The 25,315-nt window shown below is 45.7% G+C and overlaps 1 protein-coding gene across 1 annotated transcript; it reads left to right on the forward strand.

The window, feature by feature from the left end:
• Window positions 1-303: 303 nt before the first annotated feature.
• On the forward strand, window positions 304-21,595 carry Sps1 (inactive selenide, water dikinase). Its single transcript, XM_075669451.1, has 6 exons — window positions 304-842; window positions 965-1,068; window positions 1,576-1,838; window positions 8,485-8,675; window positions 11,066-11,278; window positions 19,006-21,595. Exons 1-6 carry the CDS (start codon window positions 575-577, stop codon window positions 19,188-19,190), a joined length of 1,224 nt encoding a protein of 407 aa, XP_075525566.1. The 5' UTR covers window positions 304-574; the 3' UTR covers window positions 19,191-21,595.
• Window positions 21,596-25,315: the final 3,720 nt, after the last annotated feature.

Genomic DNA, 25,315 nt, shown 5'->3' on the forward strand with positions numbered 1-25,315 from the left:
CAAATCTATTATCGGAGCGTTTGTACGTAATAAGTAGAAATTGCGCTTCGAATTTCCCACCAATTTGCTCTGCTTTCATCTTAGTTACAGCTGCGTATGCAGCTGCAACAAACGGAATCTGAACGGAATCGACTGTGCAAAAGAAGCTTCGCCGTTCTACGCAGAGAACACCTCCCGAAACTCCACGGCTTGTGTGAGAGTGACATCGGCGGCCGCCGTTAACGGCGCACGCTTTGCTTTATTTATATCATATAACCCCGCCCCCACTCCACCGGTCGGCCGCGCAAGCAGAGAATCTACGGAAATGCGCCGGAGCGCATGCGGCTCGCTTCGGACCGCGCGTCTCGCTTCCGACGCGCCCCGGCGGCCCTCTCGTGACGAAGCATTGTCACGTGACACCTGCTTGACCAATAGGTAGGCGACGCCACAACGCGTCGTCCTCCCGCAAAAGCCTGGACAAGCGCCATCTTGCTCCCGAGGAGAGGTCGAAGGGCTCTCGTTTTTCGGACCGCCGGCGTGCTGCTGCAGACGCTTCTTCACGAAGGATCGGTGAACTTCATCGCCGAGATCAGAGATGGAGAACAACGGCAATGCCAGCAACGGCGCACAGCAGGTCGCGGTGCAAGTGGAAGTCGCCGGAATCGTGCGGCCCTTTGATCCGACGTCGCACGACTTGGACCCCAGCTTCAGGCTGACGCGGTTCGCCGACCTGAAAGGATGAGGGTGTAAAGTCCCCCAGGATTCGCTAACTAAACTCCTGGAGGGACTCTTACAACTCGGCGACGGCGATGGACCGTGCCAGCAGCGCCAGTATTTTCAAGTCCAAGGAATGCCACGTTCGGGTGAGCGCCAAAAACGTGCCACGCTCTCGTTGCTTCTAGGTGTTCATTGGCGCTACACTGTTCAGTGATCGTGCTGTGCATGCTGTGTTCGTGCGACTGATAGATCCCTGTGTCCATCGCAGGCTCTGGCATCGAGTGCAGTTTGACTCCACTGCGTCATGGTGGGCTGTCGTTGGTCCAGAGCGTCGACTACTTGTATCCACTGGTCGAAGACCCCTATGTCATGGTGAGGCGTTGTCAGCTGTTGCAGCGCAGATATCTGTGTCTGACTACTTGTGTCTCTGTTGCCAAGGTCGTGTCACTGCTCCTCTGTTCTTTTGAACCGCGTGACTGCTCGTTTTATCATTTGCGCTGTACACTTTTGTCATCGAGGTTAGAGGGACACCTAGCCAGTTGTGGTCCGTGTACTGTGAGGTTGAACTTCCTTGAGAGCTCAACAGGGGGAAAAAATGGTTAAACGCGATGTTTCTGTGTTGTCTAAATGATAGACTAAGCTATGGAAGCATCGTGCCACTTCTCTGTTATCATGCGTAGTGGCTATTTGTCAACTGTGGGCAGTGGCGCAGGTACCGCTGAAGTTGGGAGAATGGTGCACAAGTGTGAAGCAAAAGTTATGTCGGTGTTGTCAGCGCCCTAAGCGCTCGGTGGTGCATATAGCAGTGCACGTGGAATCTCTATATATCGTGAACAAGCAGAGCTTTATCAGCCTTCAATTTTCCCGTTTCTTTTGCAGGGCAAAGTTGTATGTGCCAGTGTCCTGAGTGGGCTTTATGCACACGGTGTGACTGAGTGTGACAATGTGCTGTTAGTGTTGGGTGTGAGCAGCAAGCTGACGGACAAAGAGCGGGATGTGGTGTTGCCACTGTTAGTGCGTGGATTTCGAGATGCGGCCTCTGTGGCGGGTACCAGTGTGACTGGTGGACAGACGGCTCTCAACCCCTGGCTCATCATCGGCGGATGTGCCACAAGCTGCTGCCATCCGGCGGAGTTCATATCGTAAGCACACCCTTGGTTTGGCTGGAACAGTTGGCTTCTTTAGAGGCATGAGGAATTCAGCATGTTACCTAGGTAAAGCCACCTTGTGCTTGCTCTTGTGCTTTGCAAGCCTTGGTGTAGCATTGGCAAGCTGGATTGTGCAATGGCTTCAACTGCACTGCTGATTTGAATTCTGGAGTTTTACATGCCAAAACCGCGATCTGATTATGAGGCACGCCGTAATGGGGGACTTGGGTTAATTTTGACCATTAGGGGATCTTCAACGTGCCCCCAACGCACGGTACACCAGAGTTTTTGCAATTCACTTACATTGAAATGTAGCCATCATGGCCGGGATTTGATCCCGCGACGTCGTGCCTAGCAGCACAACGCCATAGCCACTAAGCCGCTGCGGCGAGTCACTCTGCTTTGTATTGAAACGGTTGTAATGAACTGATAGCATTGGTTCACATAGGTAAATGTAGGTGTTCACAGTTGTCCTGAAAATGCCCTTTGGAATTCCCTAAAAAGAAAGAAGATACGATAAGCCATCGTCTTGATGTTGCTTTTACCACAAATACATTCATTCTGTAATGGCACTACATAGCAATTTGACAAGTAATTATGAAAATTTGACAATCTTTCAAACTGAAAAAGTCAGATGATTAATCGTAATCTATAAATTGAAGCCCATCATCTGAGGAGTTTGTGACTGGTTGCATACATGCAAGAAGCTGCTGCTGCTGATCTGTGCAGCATAATGAATTCCAGGCACTTTCACCCAGAAAATCAAAACTGAACTGCTGCATTGCATAACTCACCTGCCCTTATCAGACGTCCATGAGTGACGTCACTATTAACTCCAGGAGAGCATGAAGATTCGGGATCATAACTTGATGAGCACGTTCACTTTGTTCTTTCCTGGCTGTGAGGTATGGTAATTGTGAGGACTGCATAGTAGTTTATATGGAGGCAACCGGAGTGTACATGACTTGTGCTTTAAAAGCAACGAGTGCGCTTTTATTTGTTGCCTCATAAGCCTCGAATCCCAGGACAACATCCCGTCTTGGGAGGAGATCAAGGTCGTAGACACTAAGCGGCTACCGGGAAGAATGGATTTGTATCGTCACTAAGAATGCTGCTGCCACTTTGCCAACCACCACTTGGCCACTTCCGATTCCTTGAAAGTGGCCTGCTTCTGTGCACACGTGACCTTCCGTCCAGACCTCAAAGGGGCCAGGACTGCAGTCACGTTCTACCAAATAAATATAGGGCAAATTATCGGCCTTAAGCTAAGTAATGTGGGCGACTCCCCTGACGTGCTCACTGTAGAGTTAGCAGCGATTATTGAAGCTCTCCATGCACCTCTAGCTTCTACACTTCATGTTTTCACGGGCAGCCAAGTGATGGTGTGGGCACTGCGGTCAGCTGAAGGAGTGACAAGCCCGCTGACTCGCCTAATCAAGCAAAAATGCCAGCGGTTGCTAACCGACACCTGCATTACGCTGTGTGTATGCTGGGACATTGCAGGATCATGGGGAAAGATGTGGCACATGATGCGACGAGCGAGATTCTATCTACCGTCCGCTGTATCAGCGACAGTGCCAGCCTCTTGCACCTTCTGGATCCTTCATCTAGAACCTACTCCGCAGTTACTACAAGATAGTATAACAATAGAGAATGGCCAGGGCAATAAACACCGCATGACTGGGATCAAGTGGCACCTGGATTACCAAGGGTGTGCCAAGATTATTTATTTTATTTGCATAATACTTCCAGCTGCCTTTTGGCAGCCAAAGGCCAAAACCGACATAATGTTAACTTTGTACGTCTTGTCCAGCTGGCGTGCACTGCAGCAAATGCAGTGCACCCGAATCTGGCACAAGTCCACCTGGCCTTACCTGCACAGCATGCAAAATGGACACCCATCCAACCGTTTATCACCTGCTATAGGAGTGCAGAACATTCGCTGGCCAGCGAATGCTCTAGAAGTGTACTAGAAGGGGCAATGCAGTGAGCGGCAGTCTCCACGTGGCTTCGGTGGTGTCGCCAGTAGCAGCAGCGCTGCGATCGATCAATCTTGGAAAAAGCAGCAGATGAAATGCTCACATACACTGCGATGTGCCTATGTGCTTGACGAGTGCAGGAGGTTTTGTTCAGATTTTTGCCTGAAGCATTTCGTTTATTTGGTCTGTATTCTTTGCTTACTATCAGACAATGAAATGCATATTGTTTCTTGCCACAGATGCAAAGGCAGTTTCTGAAATTACTATAGCGCCCCTGTCCTCGCTACTGGAACCTAGCCACACTGTCGAGAACACGGGCACTTTCGATCACAATCGAATCTCGTCCGGATGAACTTTTTCAACACGACAGAAAATGATCACTGCTATACATTCAGCAACCAGGACCACGTTTGTATAGCTTACAGAGCTTGAGGGCACAGACGACAGTCTATAGGAACTTGAGTGAGCAGATTCAAATTGCACATAATTGCAATAGAGTGAGCATGTGAGAGGGAAATTACGCGTAAATAGTCCCCTCCCCGCAAGATGAAAAGTAAGTGTAAATTGAGCTGTTATGTTGCAAGTCCGTTCTCTCCCTGGTAAACCTTTCAACAATACATTATAGGCGACGCCTTAGATGAAAACAGAAAGTGCGCTAATGAATAACATCAAACAGCTGAACTTGTTGCTCCTGACGTGAACAGAAATGCTCACGAATTGAAAAGCAGCAGATAAAACTTACATGCAGGGATTGAAGTCGCATGCACCCACTAAAGCCACTTACTAGGATAAAGTAACTGAAATTCATCTGTAAAATATCAAACACAGTAAACACGAATGAGCAGGAGAGCCAGGGCTAGCATGACAATGATGCCAGCAGCCAAGCGATAGCTTCACTAAAACGGAAAAGCAGCTCATTGTTGCATTTATGGAGACCATGCTTTGGTGAGCAGTTTAACGACCCAGTGAAAACATTTCGCCCGTGGGAAGCGTGAATCATGTCCCAATGTCCATGCGCCATTTTGGATACAAATAGGACATCTGGTAGATGTCAGTCTTGGATATGCTATTATGAATGTCCTAAGGTTATCCCTCATAGACCTTTTTTGACATGCATGTGGATATTTGTCCTCCAATAGAAACTATGTTTCATGAGTTTCCACGTTATGTTTTCCTCATTGTTTTCTCGCATGTTCAAATTACGATCCAAAGCTCTCATGTATGCTGCTCGTGTTTATGTTGTACTATGAATTTTCTGACACAATTTAATTTGAAAACTTCAATTAGCTCAATAAGGTAATTGCGCTTGGTGCAAGGCCTAGAAGTATGAGGAGTGTGCTACACTTCTGCACATGTGTGCGCACGCGTATCGTGTGCACACAATGTATCTGTTATTGATGAGTGAGTGCTTTGCCCGTTGCATCTATCACCATGGGCTGTGACCATAATTTGCATTATGGCGAACAGTATGCAGGAGACCCCGGCATATGTCTGTAAAATGTATGCAGCATGTCCACATAATGTCCCCGTGGACATGCAACAACTGTCCGCAGGACATGGAAAGTGCAGCCAAATGGTCATGTGAGAGACGTTTGAAGGATGTATTTGACACATCCCTTGGCTATTGATGTCCTAATAGTAGATGTTGAGAGGATATCCATAGGACGTAATTGTTGTTACTGGGGATATATGTACAGCATTTCACAAATGGGGCACACTTCCATGGTCTGTGTAATCTGTAACTAAATGCTCGCTATACTGGCATCACAGTATGGGGAAACACCCAAGAGCCGGTAGGGCGCTGAAGAATGATATCTGGAAGAGCTTTCCACACTAGTGCAATGACAGCATTAATTGGTATGTTAATGGGCACAAGAACAAATAACCTGCATTACAAAAGCCCCGCTGATTGCCTTGCTTCAGCAAATCCTAGTCCCCGTAACAGTGAAAGTTTAAATCAAGAAGTTGCATTGTACCATTGTTCTCTCCTTGGCACATACTTCAGCTGCACATTAAATGAGAACCTGGAAAATAAGAACTGCACAAACACACAATGTCACACAATATCAGCTGCCGGGCTCCTTGCCGTTGACGCGAGCTGAAATGTTAATGAATTTAAAAGCAGCAGACATTCATAGAAAGCGGGCGAAACACCACCTATCAAGCGCTGTTAAGCCACACAACAGGCACCACATGCAAGAGTGAGCGATTGCAGCGCTGCTGCTGCACTGCCCCTAGTTCACTGTACCAGCGTTCCAAGCACCAGGGCCTGGCAGCCAACTCGGAGTTGGATCCGGCCTCAAGTAGAGGAGGGGCATGCTCTCGAGGCGCTGTACACATTCGCCCTCGAAACGGGTGTCATCCGCCTCCTTTAGAGGAGCTCCAGGTGCATCTTTGGAATGGGCCATTGATTCCCACCAATGTCCCTTTTCTCTCCTTTGCTCTCTTATCCACCACTTCCCTCTTAGGCCATAGAGCCAGCTTAATGTTAATAATGTATTCATTTAAGTAAACAACAAGGCAGCTTTAAACGAGTTGTTCTGAGGGCACAACTGTGGTGACACCAAACTGACTGCCTTTCAACAAACAAATAATGCAACATTTCCCAGATATGGCCGACTCACCTGATTCCCAGAAAAGTTGGTTTTGGACCTTACCAGTTTTGAGCTGGGCAACCTTGATTTAAAGCCAGTAGGGTTTTGCGAGTTCCAAGACCCACCTTTGTTTACATAACAGGAGTTGCAATGTAGTCTTGTTGGTATGACATTGTTAGGTATCCTAGTAGTAGTAGCACACTAAAAGACACAAGTAAACACACACTGTGCTAAATTTTATTGTCAGGTCTTCCCTTTCTCATCAATGTGAGAAAAAATAAATGCAAACTGACCTGCTTGATAATCAAGGCAGAAGGCAGAAGACAGTCTTTGATGTAGCCTGTATTGACAAACCATCAGGAACGCTGTCAAACGAGGGGGCAGATTTTCTGCACCGGCAGATTTTCTCCACCTGCACTTAGCTCGACTCCTGATTATGGTTGTTTGTAATAAGGTCGAACCTCAATTTAGCAATGCCGATTGAACTAAATAATTATTTTGTTATCGATAATCAAGGCAGAAGACGACAGCCTTTGGTGTAGCCTGTATTGTCAAACCATCAGTAACATTGTCAAAGGAGGGGGCAGATTTTCTGCACCTGCACTTAGATCGACTCCTCATGGTGGTTGTTTGCAATAAGATCGAACTTCAGTTTAGCAACACCGATTGGATTAGAGAAATATTTTATTGCCTCAAAAAACACTTTGAAGGGACACTAAAGTAAGATATTAAGTCAAGCTATAGTGAGAGATCATTGGTCGAGAATCACTAAGGCGTCAGTATTATTGTGAACAGAGCCTTAATAACCGAGAAATTAAGGTAAATGCAAAACATGATTAGAGACTGCCCCGGGACATTCAAGTACTTGCCCGATGATCAAAGCACTCCTCAGTTAAATTCTGTCGCTAGTACTGAACCACTCATTGCAAAAAACACCCTTGTATTATATTGTAGGACGAAACAAATGCTACTTGTCCACTTCTGTTTCCCTTTTAGAAAAAAGAACTCGTTGAAATTACCCTTCACAAAGACGCATGCGGTCGAAAGGTTTCGTTTTTGCTCGACTCCGTGCAGCCTACGCTTTTGCCTTTCAGTAGTTTCACCATCGTGTAGTGCTGCGCTGATTTTGCTGGCTCGCAAAACTCGCACAAACTGCAATTCAACTTCCATGTAATGTCGCGTGATGCCTGAACGGGCTATGCCACTTGACTAAAAACCAGCCGCAGCGGCGAATCCACCGCCCTGTCTTGGCTCGGTACTGCCATCTGTTGGGCGCCGTTTTACTCACCGATGGCAGCAAAGATTGGTGATGGTGCATGCAACGTCATCACTCCCCCGGTTAGGTGGTGGGAGATTTGAACTGCTGAAGCTTCGGACACTTCAGATGTAATTTTATCGTAAACTAAGTCTTTCTTGGCACGAAACAAGCATTTAGAGGTTTCTGGAATGGTATTTAAACAGTCTACATCGACTTAGTATTTGCCTTTAGTTTCCCTTTAAATACTCGTGAAAATAATGCATGTATTCAAGAGCAAAAGATCACTTTTGTCTTCGTATGCACTTATTGAGTCTGCCAGCTTTTTGAGTGTCTTGTGTTTTATAATGAGTCCTTGGGATCCATCACCTGAACTGATACTCTGTATTTTGGGGTACTTCATTACTTTGAGGTTTTCAGTGCATTAGGCTCTGCAAACGTGTTGAGGAATCGAAAGCACTTAGTTAATTCAAATATTTCACTATATCGACTTAAGTTTTTCTGTAGTATTCTTGTATGTTTTCATAGGCCACCACATCTGTTTGTAACGTGTTTGACGCAAACCTTGAGGCAACAAATTATCGGATGTAACAAAGTAAATCTAAGATCTGTCTCCCCGATATCAGCGTGTCACAAATATATGCTAATAACGAACATTGGATGTAATGGAGGTATTTCCACGTCAAATGTGACTCCATTGTGACAAGGTTCCACTGCATTGGCGTCTTGTGCCCATGTTCCTGCTTATGCTACTAGGATACCTTGCACATTGTTTACTTATTTTGTTACTCTTTCATGCCTTCCTTTCTCAGAGCCGACAATGCAGTGGTGGGTGACGTGCTGGTGCTGACCAAGCCCCTGGGAGTCCAGGTGGCGGTCAGTGCCCTCCAGTGGCTCGAACAGCCGGAGAGATGGAACAGGGTGCGCCTGGTCGTTGCCGAGGAGGACGTCCACAAGGCCTGCCACCGTGCCCGAGACTCCATGTCACGACTCAACCGGACAGGTAGTTTTACAGTGAAGCTGTATATGGCTAGCCAATTCGTTCGTTTGTCCATCCGTCTGTCGGTCACCTGAACACCGAAAGCTCCTCTGGTGCAACCCCATGTGCATGTGCAAAAAATAGAGAGAAAGAGAGGCGTGCAATTAGCCAACACCACCTAGGTAGCACAAAGCCTGTTTACTCCGATCCATGGCATCACGATACCTGGGCTGAAATTTCTATTGACAAGGCTGGCGTGATGAAAGCGGGGACATCAAAATCACTGTTGCTTACTTGGGAGCATCCCCATTAGATTCTGTGGCATTCGGGCCAGGTAACATTAAAGTCATGGATAGGAGTGAAAAGGCCTTGTGCTATCTAGGTGGTGTAGGATTAACTGAGCCAGTAGGGACATCATTGCTCTCCGTCGTAACCGAGCGCTCACAGCAATTTCCCTCCGGTTCTGAAATGGGTAGGCCACGCATCATACATATAACTGAGGAGCAGGCAGCTTTCGATCAGCAGCAGCAGGAGCAGAACTGGGAACGAGCTTGTCTATGCCGTGCCAGTACTGCAGCCCGGGCACAAGAACAGGCTCGTTCAGTCGAGCGTAAGCAGCAACTGAGTACCGAGGCTCCGGCAGCCTACCAAGCCGTTGTTTAATGAACCATCGGAATTAACCCAGTGATTAACACCAAGGCTGCATGTTTCAGCTTTGCTGGTTAACCATCTGTATGGAGTGCTTTGGCGATTATTTTTTCATAGAAGAGATGGCATGAGAAAAAGGGCTAGGACACAACTTGAAAATAATGAGCTTGTTGTCTTCTCATTCTTCTGCGTGTTATGTCTCTTGTAACTTGCCACTGTGGCAATGGCATTTTGCTGCTGATGTCACGGGTTTGACTCTCAGATGCTTCAAAGGGGGCGGAATGCAAGAACATGTAGATTTAGGCCCGTGTTAATGAACCCCAGGTGGTTGAAATCAATTTAGAGCCCCCCACTGGTACGTCTCTCGTAGGTGTGCCTGTTGCTTTGGGACATTGCCATCTAGTCCCTGAAGGAAAGAGCTGAACCTTATTGCATTCTTGCTGTAGATTAACATGTTCTGCAAGAGATCCGGGGCTGGTGCTGGGGCAGTTTAAAGCAGGAAGTCTGCTGTAGGAAAAAAAAAATATTTTTTATGTGCCACATTTTCATTTTTAAACCAATCAGCCAGAGCTCTCGAAACACTTTTGTGCGGAGCTTACACAGTCCGTGCTTCGTACGTCCCTAGGGATCCACGGAGTCCACCATTATGTCTTAGAAATCTGTGATGGCAGGTTTCTTCAAGTTAGGCTCTGGTGTCTTGCCATGTTGAGGTGTTGCTGGGCGTTGGTGTTTCATCGAATTAAAGTAAATTCTAGAGTTCTATGTGTCAAGTCTATGATCTGAATATTAGGCACGGAGTAGTGAGCAGTTCTGGAGTAATTTGACTTTTTTTTAATGTGCACCTAAATCTAAGTACGCGAGCATTCTTGCATTTTTGCCCCATCGAAATGTGGCCACCATGGCTGAATTCGAACTTGCAACATCGAGCTCCGCAGCGCAGCAAGCCATAGCCACTGAACTATTGTAACGGGTCTTTTCATTAAAGATTGTATCAGGTTTATGGCTATAAGGTGTCAGCAGGACTTTCTTTTGTATTAAACCTGGGCTTTCTTTGTAAAGCATGAAGGGTTTCGATGCTGTGGTTAGATATAGAGAGGGGTGTGGTGAAGAGGAGGGCAGGAAAGGAGGTTGTCAGAGGTTAGGAGGAGAGCAAGAGGGCATATGTAAAGTGCGGCGCCAAATAATTGGTTGCGTATCTCCACTGTTGCTGACGGATGCACACCTGCGCTTGGTCGCTACTGAAGTTGCTTGCCTTTGTAGCCCGTGTTGCATCAGCTTTCTAGGTTGGTGCATTGTGTGACACTACAAAGATGGCTCTAAATGGAGCAGCCTGTTGATAAGGGAAGAGTGATGCAGCATGTGAAGCTGTTTTAGCCAAAAGACAAAAAGCTTATCAGCCACAAGAGGCAGCCAAGGCTAGAACAATAAATAGCATTGCTTACTTAACTGTCATCTTTGATGGTTGGTTTCTGCATAATCTTTTTGTACTTATTGCATGTCATCTGCAACCTGCAGTTTTTAGGAATGTGCATTACTTGTGTTGTGGACTCCGTGGCACCTTTATCGGTGTAAGGACTCTAGGTCAAACTTTGTAAAAGCAAATTAAAAGGAGTTAAAGCATGGATGGGTCCTTAGTGTCTCTTCAACTTGGGACCTTCTGATGAACGTAATTCTGTACCTTTTTCAACCTGTTTTGTACCTGTTATGTTTCTGCAATAGACAGCTCACTTTTCATTTTGGCTGACCCTTGCACTGCCTGTTTTCAGCTGCGCTTCTGATGCACAAGTACAATGCTCATGGTGCCACGGATGTGCGGAGCGGGGGTCTCCTGGGTCATGCACAACTCTTGGCACGGGTGCAGAAGAATGACGTCTCCTTCGTTATTCACAACCTGCCTGTGCTGGCCAAAATGGCTGCTGTGGCAAAGGCATGTGGCTCCACCTTCCAGCTGCTGCAGGGCTTCTGTCCCGAGACATCTGGTGGGTTGAAAACCGTTGGCTGTAGAGCTTGTGGCTAGCCAATTAGCAGTGCTCATGTATTCCTGAAATTGGAAGATGGCTCTGCGACATAATCTCTTTTCAAACTGGTTCTTTTTACTGACTGGTCTGTTGCGTACGTGTAAAGCTTCTGTTTCAATGCCACTGCTAGATGCTAGAAGCAACATCTCCTTGTGTGTGGACAAATTAATCATCTCCTCATGTTTGACGTGGTAACAACTGCTCTTCTTTGCATAACACCAATGAAGATGCAGCGTCGTGTGGTGGGTTGCCAGATGGTATTTTCATGTCATTTCATAGTATTTGAAATGCACTTCATGGTTGGTTTTATGTGTAACAGTGCAGTAGACCCAGCCCATGTCCATTAACTCACAACGTGCTGAATTTCGAATGCTGCAAACTGAATTTTGTTCCATGGTGAACGAAACAACCAATTGAGCCAGAACACTAGCTGTTGTCAGACCAGCAGAGTGGCCACACCGGTGCACTGGCTGCATTCCTGTTGTGTTGTGAAGGTTACCTAAGTCACCCCATCTTGACTCCACTCCCTCCCCCTTTAATATATATATATATATATACAAAATAAAATAAAGTGCTTTTGCTTTTTGCGGTGCCATGGAACTTGTCAGCCATTTTCAAATGGCTCATAACTTTATCAGGAACCTGCAATCACATGCAACCCAGTCTTGCTGTGTCAGCAACATCGGCGGCATTCACCTCCATGGGTTGGGTAACCTTATCACTATTGCACGTTTTCTGTTGTCATTGGCACCCAATGACATTTCGAAACCTTTGTACCTGTTAGATCGCACAATACACAGTAGCTTTGCCGCCGCAAGGAAAATGAAACAGATTTTCTTGCACAAATCATGACCTTATCGACATCAGGCAGCATCTAGGATGTTGTAATGAAAGACACCTGAGATTACCAGGCAGATATTGAAATGTCAACCTTGGAACACGCGATGTGCACATATCGCTGCTGCCAAAATGTGCAAATCACGCGTGCCAGTGATTGAAATTCTCATCAGCCAGCAGGAGTGCTCTCTGTGCACTTCGTGACTATGCAAATTGCAATGGTAGCTTTCCATTTTTGTGCCCGCTTTTGTTGCTTTTATTTCTGCTTGGAGAACCACAGTGCTACGTCTGTCTGAATCTCCAATTTCTTGTGTTTATGGGGATACCAAGATGGGCAGCGGTGCCTGAACAGAAAGCCATGCTCAAGTGAACAGTGGTGTGACAGCACACCTAAAACCCCGATTTTCTTCCCGATTTCCAGCAAACTACACTAAACAAATGCACTTTTTCCAAATTATGCTGCATGTTTAGTCCAAATATGTCGCCGTGGGATAAAAGAAGGTCTTATGATTGTGGGAGAAAAAAGAGCAACTTAAGAAATGGGAATATTTGAGCAAGTCAGTCATTTTATTGCCTCATCCTCCTTTAATTTATCGATTGTTTTAAAGTTCTTGGGTGGTACAAATCTCATGTGACACAAATTTTTCCACTGTTCCAAGAGATTCGTATCATCACGATTCCACTGTACACAGTTGAACCTTGAGGTAACAAACACTACTAAACACTACTACAGTAAAACCTTGTTAAACCATACCTGCTTAAAGATTAGTTTCGTTTTAAAAGTTGTAAAGTCAAATCCCTGACTCAGCGGCCATTGAACATAATGTGTTTTGCGTCTGCCCCGTACCAGCTTATTGCGTACGTATCGGTCAACACGTAGTGTTACCACTTTTCGTCGCGTATACACGGCGGTGCGTCGTCTCCATCGAGTTGCCCAGCAGAACAAGAAGCATCAGAGATCGGAACCATGTATCTGGGCCTCCAAATGCCCTGTGCGTTTGCGCATGAAGCCACATCAACATCATTTCAGCGCTGTGCCAAAGAGTGTTGTGGCGTCGTGCAAACAAGGACTTGTGTCATACGGAAGCGTGGATAAAAAAAGACGCCGGATGCTCAGCATAGAAGAAAAATTAGACATTGTTCATGCTATCGAACGTGACACGAAGAAGTCAGCGCTGGCACGCGACAGGGATCTACTGTTGACTACGGTGTGCGACATTTGGAATGCAATGTTGCTCAGCAGCGCTGCTGTGACTGTGAAGAGATGTCAGCTACGAGGTTTGACTTTTCACCATCATTGCCTCTGTTGCCGAGTGTCACCTAGTGACAGTGATGAGGACGACACGGAAAGCGACAGCACGGGCGTTTCAGGCCCGACAGTGGCAGAAGCTACGCGTTACATCAGCCTCACGAATGCAATCGTTGAGACGAGAACAGCACCCCGCAATGAACAAGGCGCCTTGTGACATCTGCAGCGCTACCGTGCCAGTGCATGGAGAATATGCAACGCCAACGAGGAATATTCTATGCGTGTGTTTGCCAAGAAAAGGGCGCTGGCCGAAAAGCTGGCTCGTAGCTTCAGTAAGCTTGAGGCCACGGTCGCTATTGTTAGGCCGCCGCTGCATCAAACGAAAATAACACTTTTGTCGTGTGAAGTGAAAAATACTGCATGTTTTTTTCCCTTTCATCGCACTCTCTCCGAGTTGCGTTTTTGACAGGTAAGTGGGGATCTCATGCTGTTTCGGTTAAGCAATACTACCGTTTAGTACGTACTTTTTCCTAGCTCTGGCCAACTATGGTTTAACGAGGTTTCACTGTATAACAAATTATCGGATATCACAAGACTAAATGAAATTTTGTCGCCAATACTGGCTTGTATCAAATACCATACAGACTCCTCTAAGGGCCATACGTCTTTTTTTTTTTCCCTGATGAGGTACGTGGGACCAATGGTTGAATCGGCCACAGGTTCACCACCTAAATTTAATGCCACACGGAAGTGCGCAGTGCGCAAGAATTCTCCGAGGCACGCACATGGCATTGGGGAACCGGAGGTGATTGCTTATCCACTGGAAATTTTCCCCCCCAAATTTTGAGGTGCCTAGTTGAGGGTGCTGCGGCCCTTACACGAGTCTATGCGGTATATGCTTATGACAAGCATCACGTATAACAAAAGCATTTGAGTGTCAAACGTGACTTTGTTGTGACAAGATTTTACTGTAGTGAGAGACTAATTTGGCTGTTGTTTTGATCATGATGTTGTGATGACTTGACAGACGTCTTATGCGCTGAAATACAACTTTCGTTATAGTACTGGTTGAGTCTACACATGTTGCCACAAGTACAGAATTTTGGTTGGGCTCAGTCTTTTCGTAGTAAATGTGCAGTGCATCCATTCACAAGTAGAGCACTTGCCTAGTGATGATGCTGAAACAGTCGGCTTCCATGAATTCCAACCTGACGGGACCGACGAAACTGGTCTAATTAACCAGTGGGTCAAATTAAACAAAAGGCAGGAATATGTAGAATATGCCATTAATTCACTTAGCTGTATTTGATTTTAAATCTAGCTTTTTCGCCGTACATTCGTGTTAAGTGGTGAAGCATATCAAGTGGGGAAAGGTGCCGCTGTTATGAGACAGCACACGTTCCTTAATTTGCACATGCACTTTCTCCGGTTGCAGTAAGAGCACTGGGACCCCTAATAAGTTTACTGACAGTACTTCAGAGATTTAGATGGACCCCCGCTATCTTGTTGGCCCTAAACGCACCCTCGGCTTTCGGAGTTATTAATCTTACCGCCTTCCTTTTTGCTAGCTTTCCCAAATCAGGAATCCCGTTTCTCCACTTTTCGATGCACTTGAGGAATGTATACTAAGCTCTGTTAACGATCTCATGTACAAGACATGCATGGTTGACAAAACAAGGGCTCTGCTCGCCACAGCAGTGTCAGAAATAGCTCTGAATGGCTGCCAGTATGCTTATTAGGTGTCTAGTTGCTCGCACTGGCACCGGCGATGGTACGTTTAAGAAACGCACAATATGTCTCGTGACAGTGGCCCCTTTTCATTTTTGGTATGCTTCACCACATAGTTTGGCGGTATTGTGGTGAAGCTGACCAGTCAAGTTCGAATTATTCGGCAAAGGCCAATTTTGAGATCGAAATAACGGAAGTTTGGGCCTATAGGAATATATGCGCGCCAGTCAGGATCGAAATAACTGAAGTTGAGAATATATGTACGCATGTTTGCTCAGTGTTGTGGTTCAATATACTTGAATTTCATGATGGTGGTGCACGCAGGGGTGTTTTGCATTTGCCCACTGTGCAGCTCGATGTGTGAACCTACACATAAGCTTCACCCATTTCATCCAGTGAGCGCAAAGATGAATTTAACAAATACTGTAGTTTACGGCTAATCGCCCACAGTTGTCTGAAAACCTGCACACCGCTTTTACGGCCCTCAGTGTATCTCGTATGCGTAACGTCGGGTGCGATCACTGTTGAGCCGCTCGATAAAAAGCAAACCTCTTGCGATGGTTTCAGCTAATTTTTGTCACAGCGACAATGCCTTGGCTGTTTGGCCTTATCAGTACTGCTTCGCCAGATGTCGATGACTGAACTTGTGGTTTCATTGACGAGAAACGACGGTGCCAAGGCAAGCAGCGATACGGGGGACAACCTGAATGGCACCATTTTCCAACATGCATGCAAATGGTGACAGAAAAATTGAGCCAGGCACTGTATGGAATTTGAAGCTTCGAAATTGAGAAATCGGTTGCCGGCACGGTGGCCCAGTGGTGACTTCACTTCTAGCTTGTGTTAGCTATGAACTATTCCAGTGGCAATGTGACTTCCTCATTGTAACTGGAACTGTCGATTGTATGTTTTCGAATTGATATTCGTTCGTTCCAAATAATTCGAAGATACCAAATACTGAACTTTGATGCGAAACTAATACTGAATTACATACCATTTGATAGAATATTCGAAAATATTGAATATTTGCCGAACCCTACCTCTTACGCTTAGGTCAGAGTTCATGATATCGTTAGTGACCATATGCCTAGTGGTGTGGCATCGTACCCTTGAGTAGCTGCACCTGTTTGGTGTTCTACTTTAAAATTTCCCTCTCACATTTTATTTTGGACGTATAACCCATCGTGGTGGCTTAGCGGCTATGGTGTTGCGCTGCTAAGCATGAGGTTGCTGGATTAAATCCCGGCTGTGGCGGCCGCATTTCTGCAGGGGCGAAATGCAAAAATGCCCATGGTCCCATGCATTGTGGACACGTTAAAAATTCCCTAGTGGTCTAAATGATCTGGAGTTCCCCACTACGGTGTGCCTCATAATCAAATTGTGGTTTTGGCACGTAAAACCCCAGAATTCCATTCCGTAAGTATAGTAAAGTTAAACCCTCAATATAATGCAGTCGGTAAAGTCGCCGCTTTACTTCACCATATTGAAACTTAGTTATATTGAAATTCGACTTCTCATGCAAATAGTATACTCGTCGATTAATATATTCTTACACGGAAGAGGCAGTAGAAATTTCCAAATTATCAGGCAATTGCAAAAAATAACATTTCAGTGACAAGAAAAATTTTATTTTGTTGAACTTTAGGCGGTGGACGGTCAAAGGTGCAGTTTCCTACCATGTTGATGATATATTCACATTGGCGTTACAACACAAGTCTTTTGCGTCGACATCACTGCCATGGCTGATAGCGTTTCTCGCAGCCAGACGATGGTATCGGCAGAATGCTCTCCACACAGTCCGAGCAGTGCAGCATCAAAACCTGTTGGATGGCGCAACAGTGGTGTGATGAGCGCAGGCAGATGGGAGCATATGCCTCACGTCTGCCTCTAGTGACCTCGAGCACTAGGCATGTGAAAAAAACAGCACACGGGAACCCTTTATGCCTGCTGCAGATTACTTCCCAGTGGCCGTGTATGCGCTCAGCCACACTGACAGCCATGCACAGCAATGAGCAGGCCAAGGAGGAGACGCGCCCACCCCTGCAATCTCCAATCGATTTTCTGGACCTGGCAGGGACCGAAGAATCAAAGAGTCCAATAAAGTTCATTCAGCAAAGGGTTTATTTGGCTTATAGCAGCTAACGTCTAACGTTAGTGTCTAACATAGTGAGGTAGTATTTGCACGGACAGGGTTTTTTTTTTTCTTTGCAACATCAGCTTCGTAACGTCTTGTCTCTATTAGCTTAATAATAGCCACTTGTTTATACAACATCAAGGTTGCATACCTTCCATGTTTCTTCGCACCACTTGGCTCTTGTGAAGGCACAGAAGGTGGTGCCATGGTGACGAGCACTCAAAAGTCGAACACACACAAAGATGTGCACGTCTCTGAGACACAATTGTTCTTTGGACATGCCACGTGCAGAATGGCGACCGGAACTTTAAAAAAAGAAAAATTCCACATCAAGTGATTATAATGAAATACTAGTGCTGACCGAAAAAGAAAACAAAATAAGTGGCATCTTGGGGTGTTGTTAGCCAAAGCTGAAAGCCAGGCCAGTGGAAAATCCAACATGGCGGTCTCCAAGTGTGAGTAGTGTGGCCCGGAACGAGTGATTTAATCGGAAAATGAAACTTTGGGGCCCAAATTTGTCCAAAACATTGTTCACGAAAATGCATCAGCTCTACGGGAACCCTGATGGTGCAGTTATCAAGTCCGTAACATACATCAGGTCAGAATTTCCGGAGTCTGAAAAATTTGTCGGCAACTGTGTTCCATTTCACACGCGTGGCGTGATAGCGCATATCAAGCCACTATATTTCTCGGCTCATTCTCACACACTTTTCCTCGCACCCACAGCGTACAATGCACGGGGTGCTATAGGATCTTGTCACACTTGGACATTATAGGGAAAATGACGGCGAGAGGGTCTTACATTTAGTGCTAGTACCACTAATGCTTATGACTGGTGTCACTACACAAGGCAGGGATAGTTGGCTACAACAGAACCACTAAATCAGGTGCGGGTGCAATGCACGCTAGGAATACAGACTTGTATGCGGTGCAGAATGTGTCAATACGAATGTGCAGTACGCTGTGCTGACACCGCACTCGACAGTTATGACATCCGAAATCGGGTGGCCTAATATTTGGAGGCCATGACCTGCTGAATTTGCCGCAACCGGTGAAGATGCTACTCTGCTTTGGCTTTCTGTCGTGCAGTGACAGGAATTTCAGAGGCAGGCTTGCAAGCAACTGCGTGCAATTCAATCATTTGACCATCTGCTCCTGCAGCAGTTCCCATTTATTGCCTGGATATTCCACCGCAGCAGCAGGAAGTTTTGTTATGGTGAAGTCTCGTATAAACGGAGTTCGTTATATGTTGAGGTTCAAAATACATGGTGTTCTAGGGACCATAAGTTGTAAAAAGTTAAATACCTTGTTCTATATATGAAATTTTCTTATATTGAAGTTTGTTACTTAAAGGTTTACCTATAAATATTTTGTGTTATCTTGCACTCCCCTTATGTAAAACCGCGCTAAAAGGCATTTGGTTTTGTAAGTAAATAAAATTTTCCCTTAGTCACCTGTAAATGTTAAAACAAAAAAAAAAGCATGGTGTTCTTACTTTTTCGGCTGACTTCGCTTCAGCCTACTGTGGTTATAGCTTTGCTTCCTCTTGACATGTATGGTTTGTTTTCTTCTGAATCCTATACTGTTGCTACTGATAGCCTGTCCATGCACATTAAGTTGGTGTCCTGACAGGAGCTGTGGTTCAGAGGATGGTATGTCAAATCTCAGCAGCTTGTTCCTTTAGCTCACAGCTTTATGTCATGTCACAAAGCTTGATGATGGCTCCTTTCACTGCTGCAGGTGGCCTGCTGATCTGCCTCCCGAGAGAACAGGCAGCAGCCTACTGCAAGGACATAGAGAAGCAGGAAGGCTATCAGGCCTGGATCATCGGCATCGTGGAGAAAGGCTGTCGGACAGCACGCATCATAGACAAGCCCCGTGTCATTGAGGTTCCCTCCAAGGACAAAGAGGGTGAACTTTGGTAGCAACAGCGACGTACGTGCCCCGCCTGTGACCCTCTCACACACCTGGTTATTTATGCCCAGTTCCTTCCGAATGTCGGCCTGCAGTGGCTGGGCTTCTCTACAGCACTGTGGTCTCACTTCCATTGCTGGGCAAATCCAGCACTCACCTGAGCACTGATGTGACAACTTCTGGAGTGCAGTGCAGCAAAGAATGGTGTGTAGGAGCTGGTTTCCTGAACCTGATCTGTTTTAGGAGACTTGAAGAGACTTGCAATCTTGCTTTCTTCAGATACTGTGTCTTTCATTGCAATCAAGCTGTGCATTTCTAACGTTTACAATGTGCCAACTTGGGGAGGGGGGGGGTCTAACTAGCAGCCAAAATGAATCCTTACGTGGGCAGTTCTAAAATACTTTTCTCGTAATTTTCAAACACACTGCCAAATCGATCTGCAGCGTTTTCCCAACAGCATTTCCCGGCACTTTCCCGACCCTACCCTTTTTTCTTGTTGCGAAACTAATCGTTTTTGCTCACTTGAATATCACAAATTCTTTACACACTGAATCACAAAACTTTGCTTTGGTATATTGAAATAGAATTTCCTTGTTGCTGGAATCATATGGAAGGTTTTAATTGAATTGCACGGTTTTAGAAAGAGAAAACGCTGTTGATTTCAAACATTCTCCAACGTAGTTTGCATCATTTAATATATTGCAGGCTTTTGCACTGCTTTCAGCAGTGTGAAAGGCGTTGCAAGCACTGAGCTCTGCACATGTCCTAGTCTAATACAGGCACAGCAGGAGGGGGGGGGGGGCGATAAATCCGCGCACCTACTAAGACTACTGAGCAGCCCCCAGGCAAGAAGGTCTTCCACATTGCCTAGCTGCTGCTTGGCAACCACCGTTTAAGGTACCTGTTTGCATAGAATTTCCTACAGAAATCGCCAGGGGGACACCTGGCACTAGTCGTCTATGGGAGCTGTAAAGATGGTGGTTCATCCATCACGGGACTGATGGGCTGCATGCATGGATTTGCCCAAACTTTGCCCTTGTGGCTTCAGATGACCTTATGGCATGTTGGATGTCATATCTGGAAAATGTTTTCCTGTGAGATGCCACTTTCGTTATCACAAGGTTCTTATAAAGGCAAGATTCGTAGTGATTGTGTATGTGCATGGAAACTTATTGCCTCCATGCGTCTTATGAACGATGGTCGAATAATGGATTTCTCAGGCTGGAGCCAGCTGGACAAGGGGACGTGTCATCACCATACTGACAGGTCCCTTTATTCACTTTGTTCAACTGCCATTGACAACAGTTAATCCTGACATCTTCCTGTGAATCTCTGGCTGTGTTCCAATTCTCACGAAGATGTCAAAGTAGATAGCTTCGCGAAGACAGCATCAAAGATGAAAACGATGCAGTCTGCTTTCCTGTCTAAACAAGACTAGCTGAGCAGGATGCTTGGAAACTCTATGGGAAGTTCATAGGTCGTCTGTGCACAAGAAAACGTAGGCATGCTTTCCTATGCCCTTATGTAAGTGACATTGTGTTTTTCATAAGTTTGCAGGTGCAAAGAGTTAAAATGCAGTAATAATGTGTGCTTTTCTCAACTTCTCCTTTTTATTGCCACGAGGTGGCGCCGTGGCGCAGAAGCATCTTCCAGAGGGTTCAAAACGCGTTCCATTACTTGGCCTCGAAGCTGTCTCAGCTGTCTCCTTAGCTGTCTACGTAGACTGTCTCCGATGCTGGAGACATTGCTTGAAATTTAGAGAGGCTTAATTAAGAAATTGAACCACAAGGACATCTGAAACCACAAGTGGGATGACTAGACGAATCTGTGCTGCCCATATTTGGCTGGACGGCTGGATGATAGTGCCAGATTTAGCTCTAGCAGGTTTAGTAGGAAACTCTATGCCTGTTTGTCGCAGCGAAGTCGCTATGACGTACGCTGCCACTGCCCAATTGTTTCCAAGTCCCGCTGCTGTGGTGGTGCGGGCAGTGTTCTTTGTCATGTCTTTTTATGTCCATGAAAATGTGTTTTTGACTTACAAAAGCGCGTGTGTGTCTGTGCATGTGCGCATTTGGTGTGGTTGCCTTGATTTCGCATTTCACTCAAAATTTGGTGGGTGATTTTGCCTTTGCTCACGCTCTCAAACTATTTTTTTTTGTGTGTGTGTGTGTGTATTTCTATGTGGCAGTTGCTAACGTTGTTCTATGTGTTTGTGTTAGCTTTCCTTTTAAATGCACTTTGTGGCTGGAATGGTAGAAGCGCACATCACTGGACAACCTACTGTGTTAGCTGGTTGGCCTTGCTGGTTTGGTGTCTGTTGAAGCCACACTGTCGCATTTGTCGAGTGCAGAAGACACTCTTGTACTTTTAAAGATGGAAAATAAATTTCTGCTTTAGTGAAATTTTCACCTTTGAATTATGGGGCACGAAACTGTGTTTTTCTTTGAGTTGCCAGTTCTTGGTGTCACTTGTTCCAATGTGTCTACCTATGTAGAATACCTTGTTACTCTAGGTGTGCTGATTTTTTAAAAGTAAAGGTAGAAAAACAAAAAATACAGAAACTAATTTAGTGCCTCTCGTATCCTCATTCTTGCATTTTACTACTCTTCTTTATTTTTATTTCTGATGTGGATTACAAAAGATTTCCTGAATATGTTTAGTTGTTGCAATAAGCATAGATTTGTAACAAGTATATACTTATAGTTAAAACCACATATAGCAAAGTAAATCTAAAATGTTTCTCGCCAAGATCAAGTTGGTCTTGACTGGGAATATTGTATTTGTTTCATTATATGCAATAATTTCTTATAGCATCCGTTTTGTATTGAGGTTTCACTATTGGTGATCTCGGCGACAAATATTTTCAATTTATTTGTTATGTTGAGGCTCATTTGGCAGGTGTCCACTGACCCCCTGGTCAAGCCTCGTAACTTGTGCCATGTTAAAATATAATGTGGGCGCCAGACATGCTATGAAGAAAAATTTGTCTGGGGGCAGATTTTAGATACTGTGTGCACCTTGGTGCTGGCGAAGCGGCAGCATGCCGGAAGCACTGCAGGAACACCAGAAGTGAAGTGTTTTTACATAGAAGGCTCCTTCATGCAGTTTAACAGGTTATAAAATGCATGCGGCTGGTGTTCTGAAAACTGCTGCTGTACTGAAATCCAGTGTAACGTCAAATGTCGCCATCAAGGCATGAAACACTTTTGCACCGTGAAAGCCATCGAATAGTTTTAGTCTTAACCCCATTTTATTGTAAACCTTTCCATCTGGTAAAATGCAGCAGGTGCATTAATTGCCCCAGTGCGAGTGTGCTATTGGTTTTTGGTATTGTCTGCACAGCTAATGCAGAAATTCTGTATGGCTTAAATTTTCACTTGTGCAGCCCTTACATGCAACATAACATGTTAAAAAAGTGTGTCACATTTGGACGTCGCAGGAAGTTGCTGCTCGAGGAATGCCTTTGGAATGTTGCAGTTCTTGGAAGTCTAATTTGTGCTTCTCGCGAGAGGCGAGTTTGACCCATGATGGATATTGCAATATAACTTAGAAACAGCTAGACAATAACTGCTTCAGATTTTTCTCTTTAACAGTTTGGCACTGTAACGTGCATTGACTGTCAGGGTTGGTTTCCTAAAACTTGCGAGCAAGCTTTAGATAGGGGGCTTTTATCTAAATACATAGGAAAGCAGTTTTTCTCTGCAATTTCTGTACCGAATGTGATGAAGTTTCTTGCACTTAAAAGCAAAAATTAATCTAGTGACTGCTGGAAGCGAATTTTCGCTTTAGGTAGGTAATTTTTTAATAAGAATTGTTGAAAATCGCACATCTTCAGAAAACGAAATTTCGAAGTTTACAACTCTTCAACAAGGCAATGAAAAACAATATGATTTTGTAAATTGCATCTAACAGTATATCTGAAGCGGGCAAAACGTATGTATTATACGTCGCTTTGAGTTACACCGCTCAGGTACGATAAATTTCTTTAAAATCGGCGCAGTGGTTATAGCAGAAAAGCGATTTTACGTGCATGTATTTGAATCGGCGGCATTGGAGTTGGGACCGAGATAAAGCTTCCTCTTAATATTCGTTGTCGGTAAGCAGGCAAATGAAATCAGACGGTTTGTGAAGCAGCTGAAATTGGCGTGCGCTCTGTGCACATGATCATCACGAGAAATACAACGGCTACTACTGTTACCTCCGAGATGGTTTTGGATGAACTGCAATCTCGGATGTTATGTAATAAACGCAGTTGTAGTGCTTCAACGGTGTGCTTGCAAAACCCTTGATTAAAATATCATAAGCTCGCGAAGCCGCGCCTCACAGGTGCTATTGCATAGTTTCATAAATGCGAAGTTTTCCTACCATCTTTCTCACACAAAACGCACGCGGTGCTGTTCGTGGGTATTACTTCAAATCTCGGAGGCAATACTTGAAGCTTGCCTTCCCATTGAACAGGTGGCGCCACGTGTCCCAGCGGCTTGGAAAGACCTGAAAGCTTCTCCGTATCCGTAGCCAACGTAGTTCTTTTGCCGCGAAAATTGATTAGATTCTAGCTGGCCTAACTCGAAGGCGAACTTGACGGCGCAAGAGACGGCTACTCCACCTGAACGCCTGCCGCTTGCAAGGTGAGCAGGGCGCACATCTTTCGTGACATTCAGGTACACTAGCCGCGAAAAGGGCGGATGGAAACGAGCTCGCCGCTGGCGTTGCCTCCGACGAACGTAATAAGCGTGTTTAGGGCGCGCTGAGTGGCCTGCGCGATGACTGTGATGGTCGCGAGCCCGTTTTTCCTACTTGTCACACCCGGTCTTCATCAGGGCAGTTCCGCGAAGCGAAACGGTGTGAAAATAGCTGCAAGGCAAAAGAAGCGCCAGTCCAGAGATTTGCCCTCTCGCTTTGGGCGGCCTGGAGGAATAGCCTCGTAATCTTCTTCGGGCTTCGTATGAATGGAGCGGGGGGGAAATTGGCCAAAATAAGTAAATAAAAAGACCGCGATGCGTCGCGGCGGCGTCCGTAATGGCGGCTCTGCGGCGTTTAGCGCGCATATCGACTGCGCTGCGCTCGCTGTTTAAAGCTTGCTTATTGTTCATCGCCACAGCCTCTGGGCAAGAAGCAATAAAAACAGTGTAGCGATGAGGTTCGCTTCTCCTTTCCTCATTTTCTGCTTCTTGTATTTGGCCCTGCCTGGTTCCTTTTCTTTCCTTTCTGTGTTGTCGTTTTACTTTGACCTCGCGTTAAGGGCCTCGCAGGCCGAAGTCATTAAAGCGCGGCTCTGCTGCAGTGGCATTTCGGTGCTCGGTGCTAACAGCTGACGCGACCCGTTATCACGCGCACTTACGTGCGCGGCATAGGAATAAGAAAAAAAAAAAAATGCGAGGTAGGCTGACCTTGCTGCTCTGACACCCCAAGCGAGGCAGAGCGCGGAAGTGCCGAGATGATTACCAAGCTGGGGCCGTGTCGAATTAATCGGTCCGTCAGAGGCGCGCGTGAGGCCGGGAAACAGCTCTTCCGTCGTACTCGACGGTCGTGTACAACGCGGCAACTTTTGTTTAAAAGTTATGATTATGCGGATAGATAGTCCTCACGTCCATGAAAACGGGCGAGCTATAGCTTAGCCGGAAACTTCCGTAGCAAATGGTGAAACCTCGATGTGACGAAGTGCTTTCGATTTGCCAGCTCACATTCGTGGGGCCTAACTCGCTGAAAGCCTCGATGTAGCGAAATTAAGCCTTCTCTATCTTCTTTTCTCAGCCGATTTAACAGAGTTTTGACCGTCTCCACTGTGTAGACTGCGTCCATCGTAGCCTTTTCTCTCCTTCTTTTTTGCCTTTAATAAGTATACTTGACTGCAGCAAGACGTGTTGGTTTGAATCCATCCCTAAGAACCAAACAGCGTAAAATACACACACGCACACACATGCGCGAACGGAAAGACGGACCTACAAAAGAGATGGACAACACAGGCGCCCGGAACTCGCAACAAAAGGTTTATTCTGGAAACAAGGGACATATATGCGTACACCCAACCATGATATCTGACATGGAGAACGAAATTGGCATGCGCCTGTCTATTCTGCAAAGATAAGCGTTTAAAGTAGTGATGCACAGCGTATGCAAACACGTGCCGCTTAAT

The sequence above is a fragment of the Dermacentor variabilis genome, chromosome 9 (assembly GCF_050947875.1).
Source record: "Dermacentor variabilis isolate Ectoservices chromosome 9, ASM5094787v1, whole genome shotgun sequence".
Taxonomy (NCBI): Eukaryota; Metazoa; Arthropoda; class Arachnida; order Ixodida; family Ixodidae; genus Dermacentor; species Dermacentor variabilis.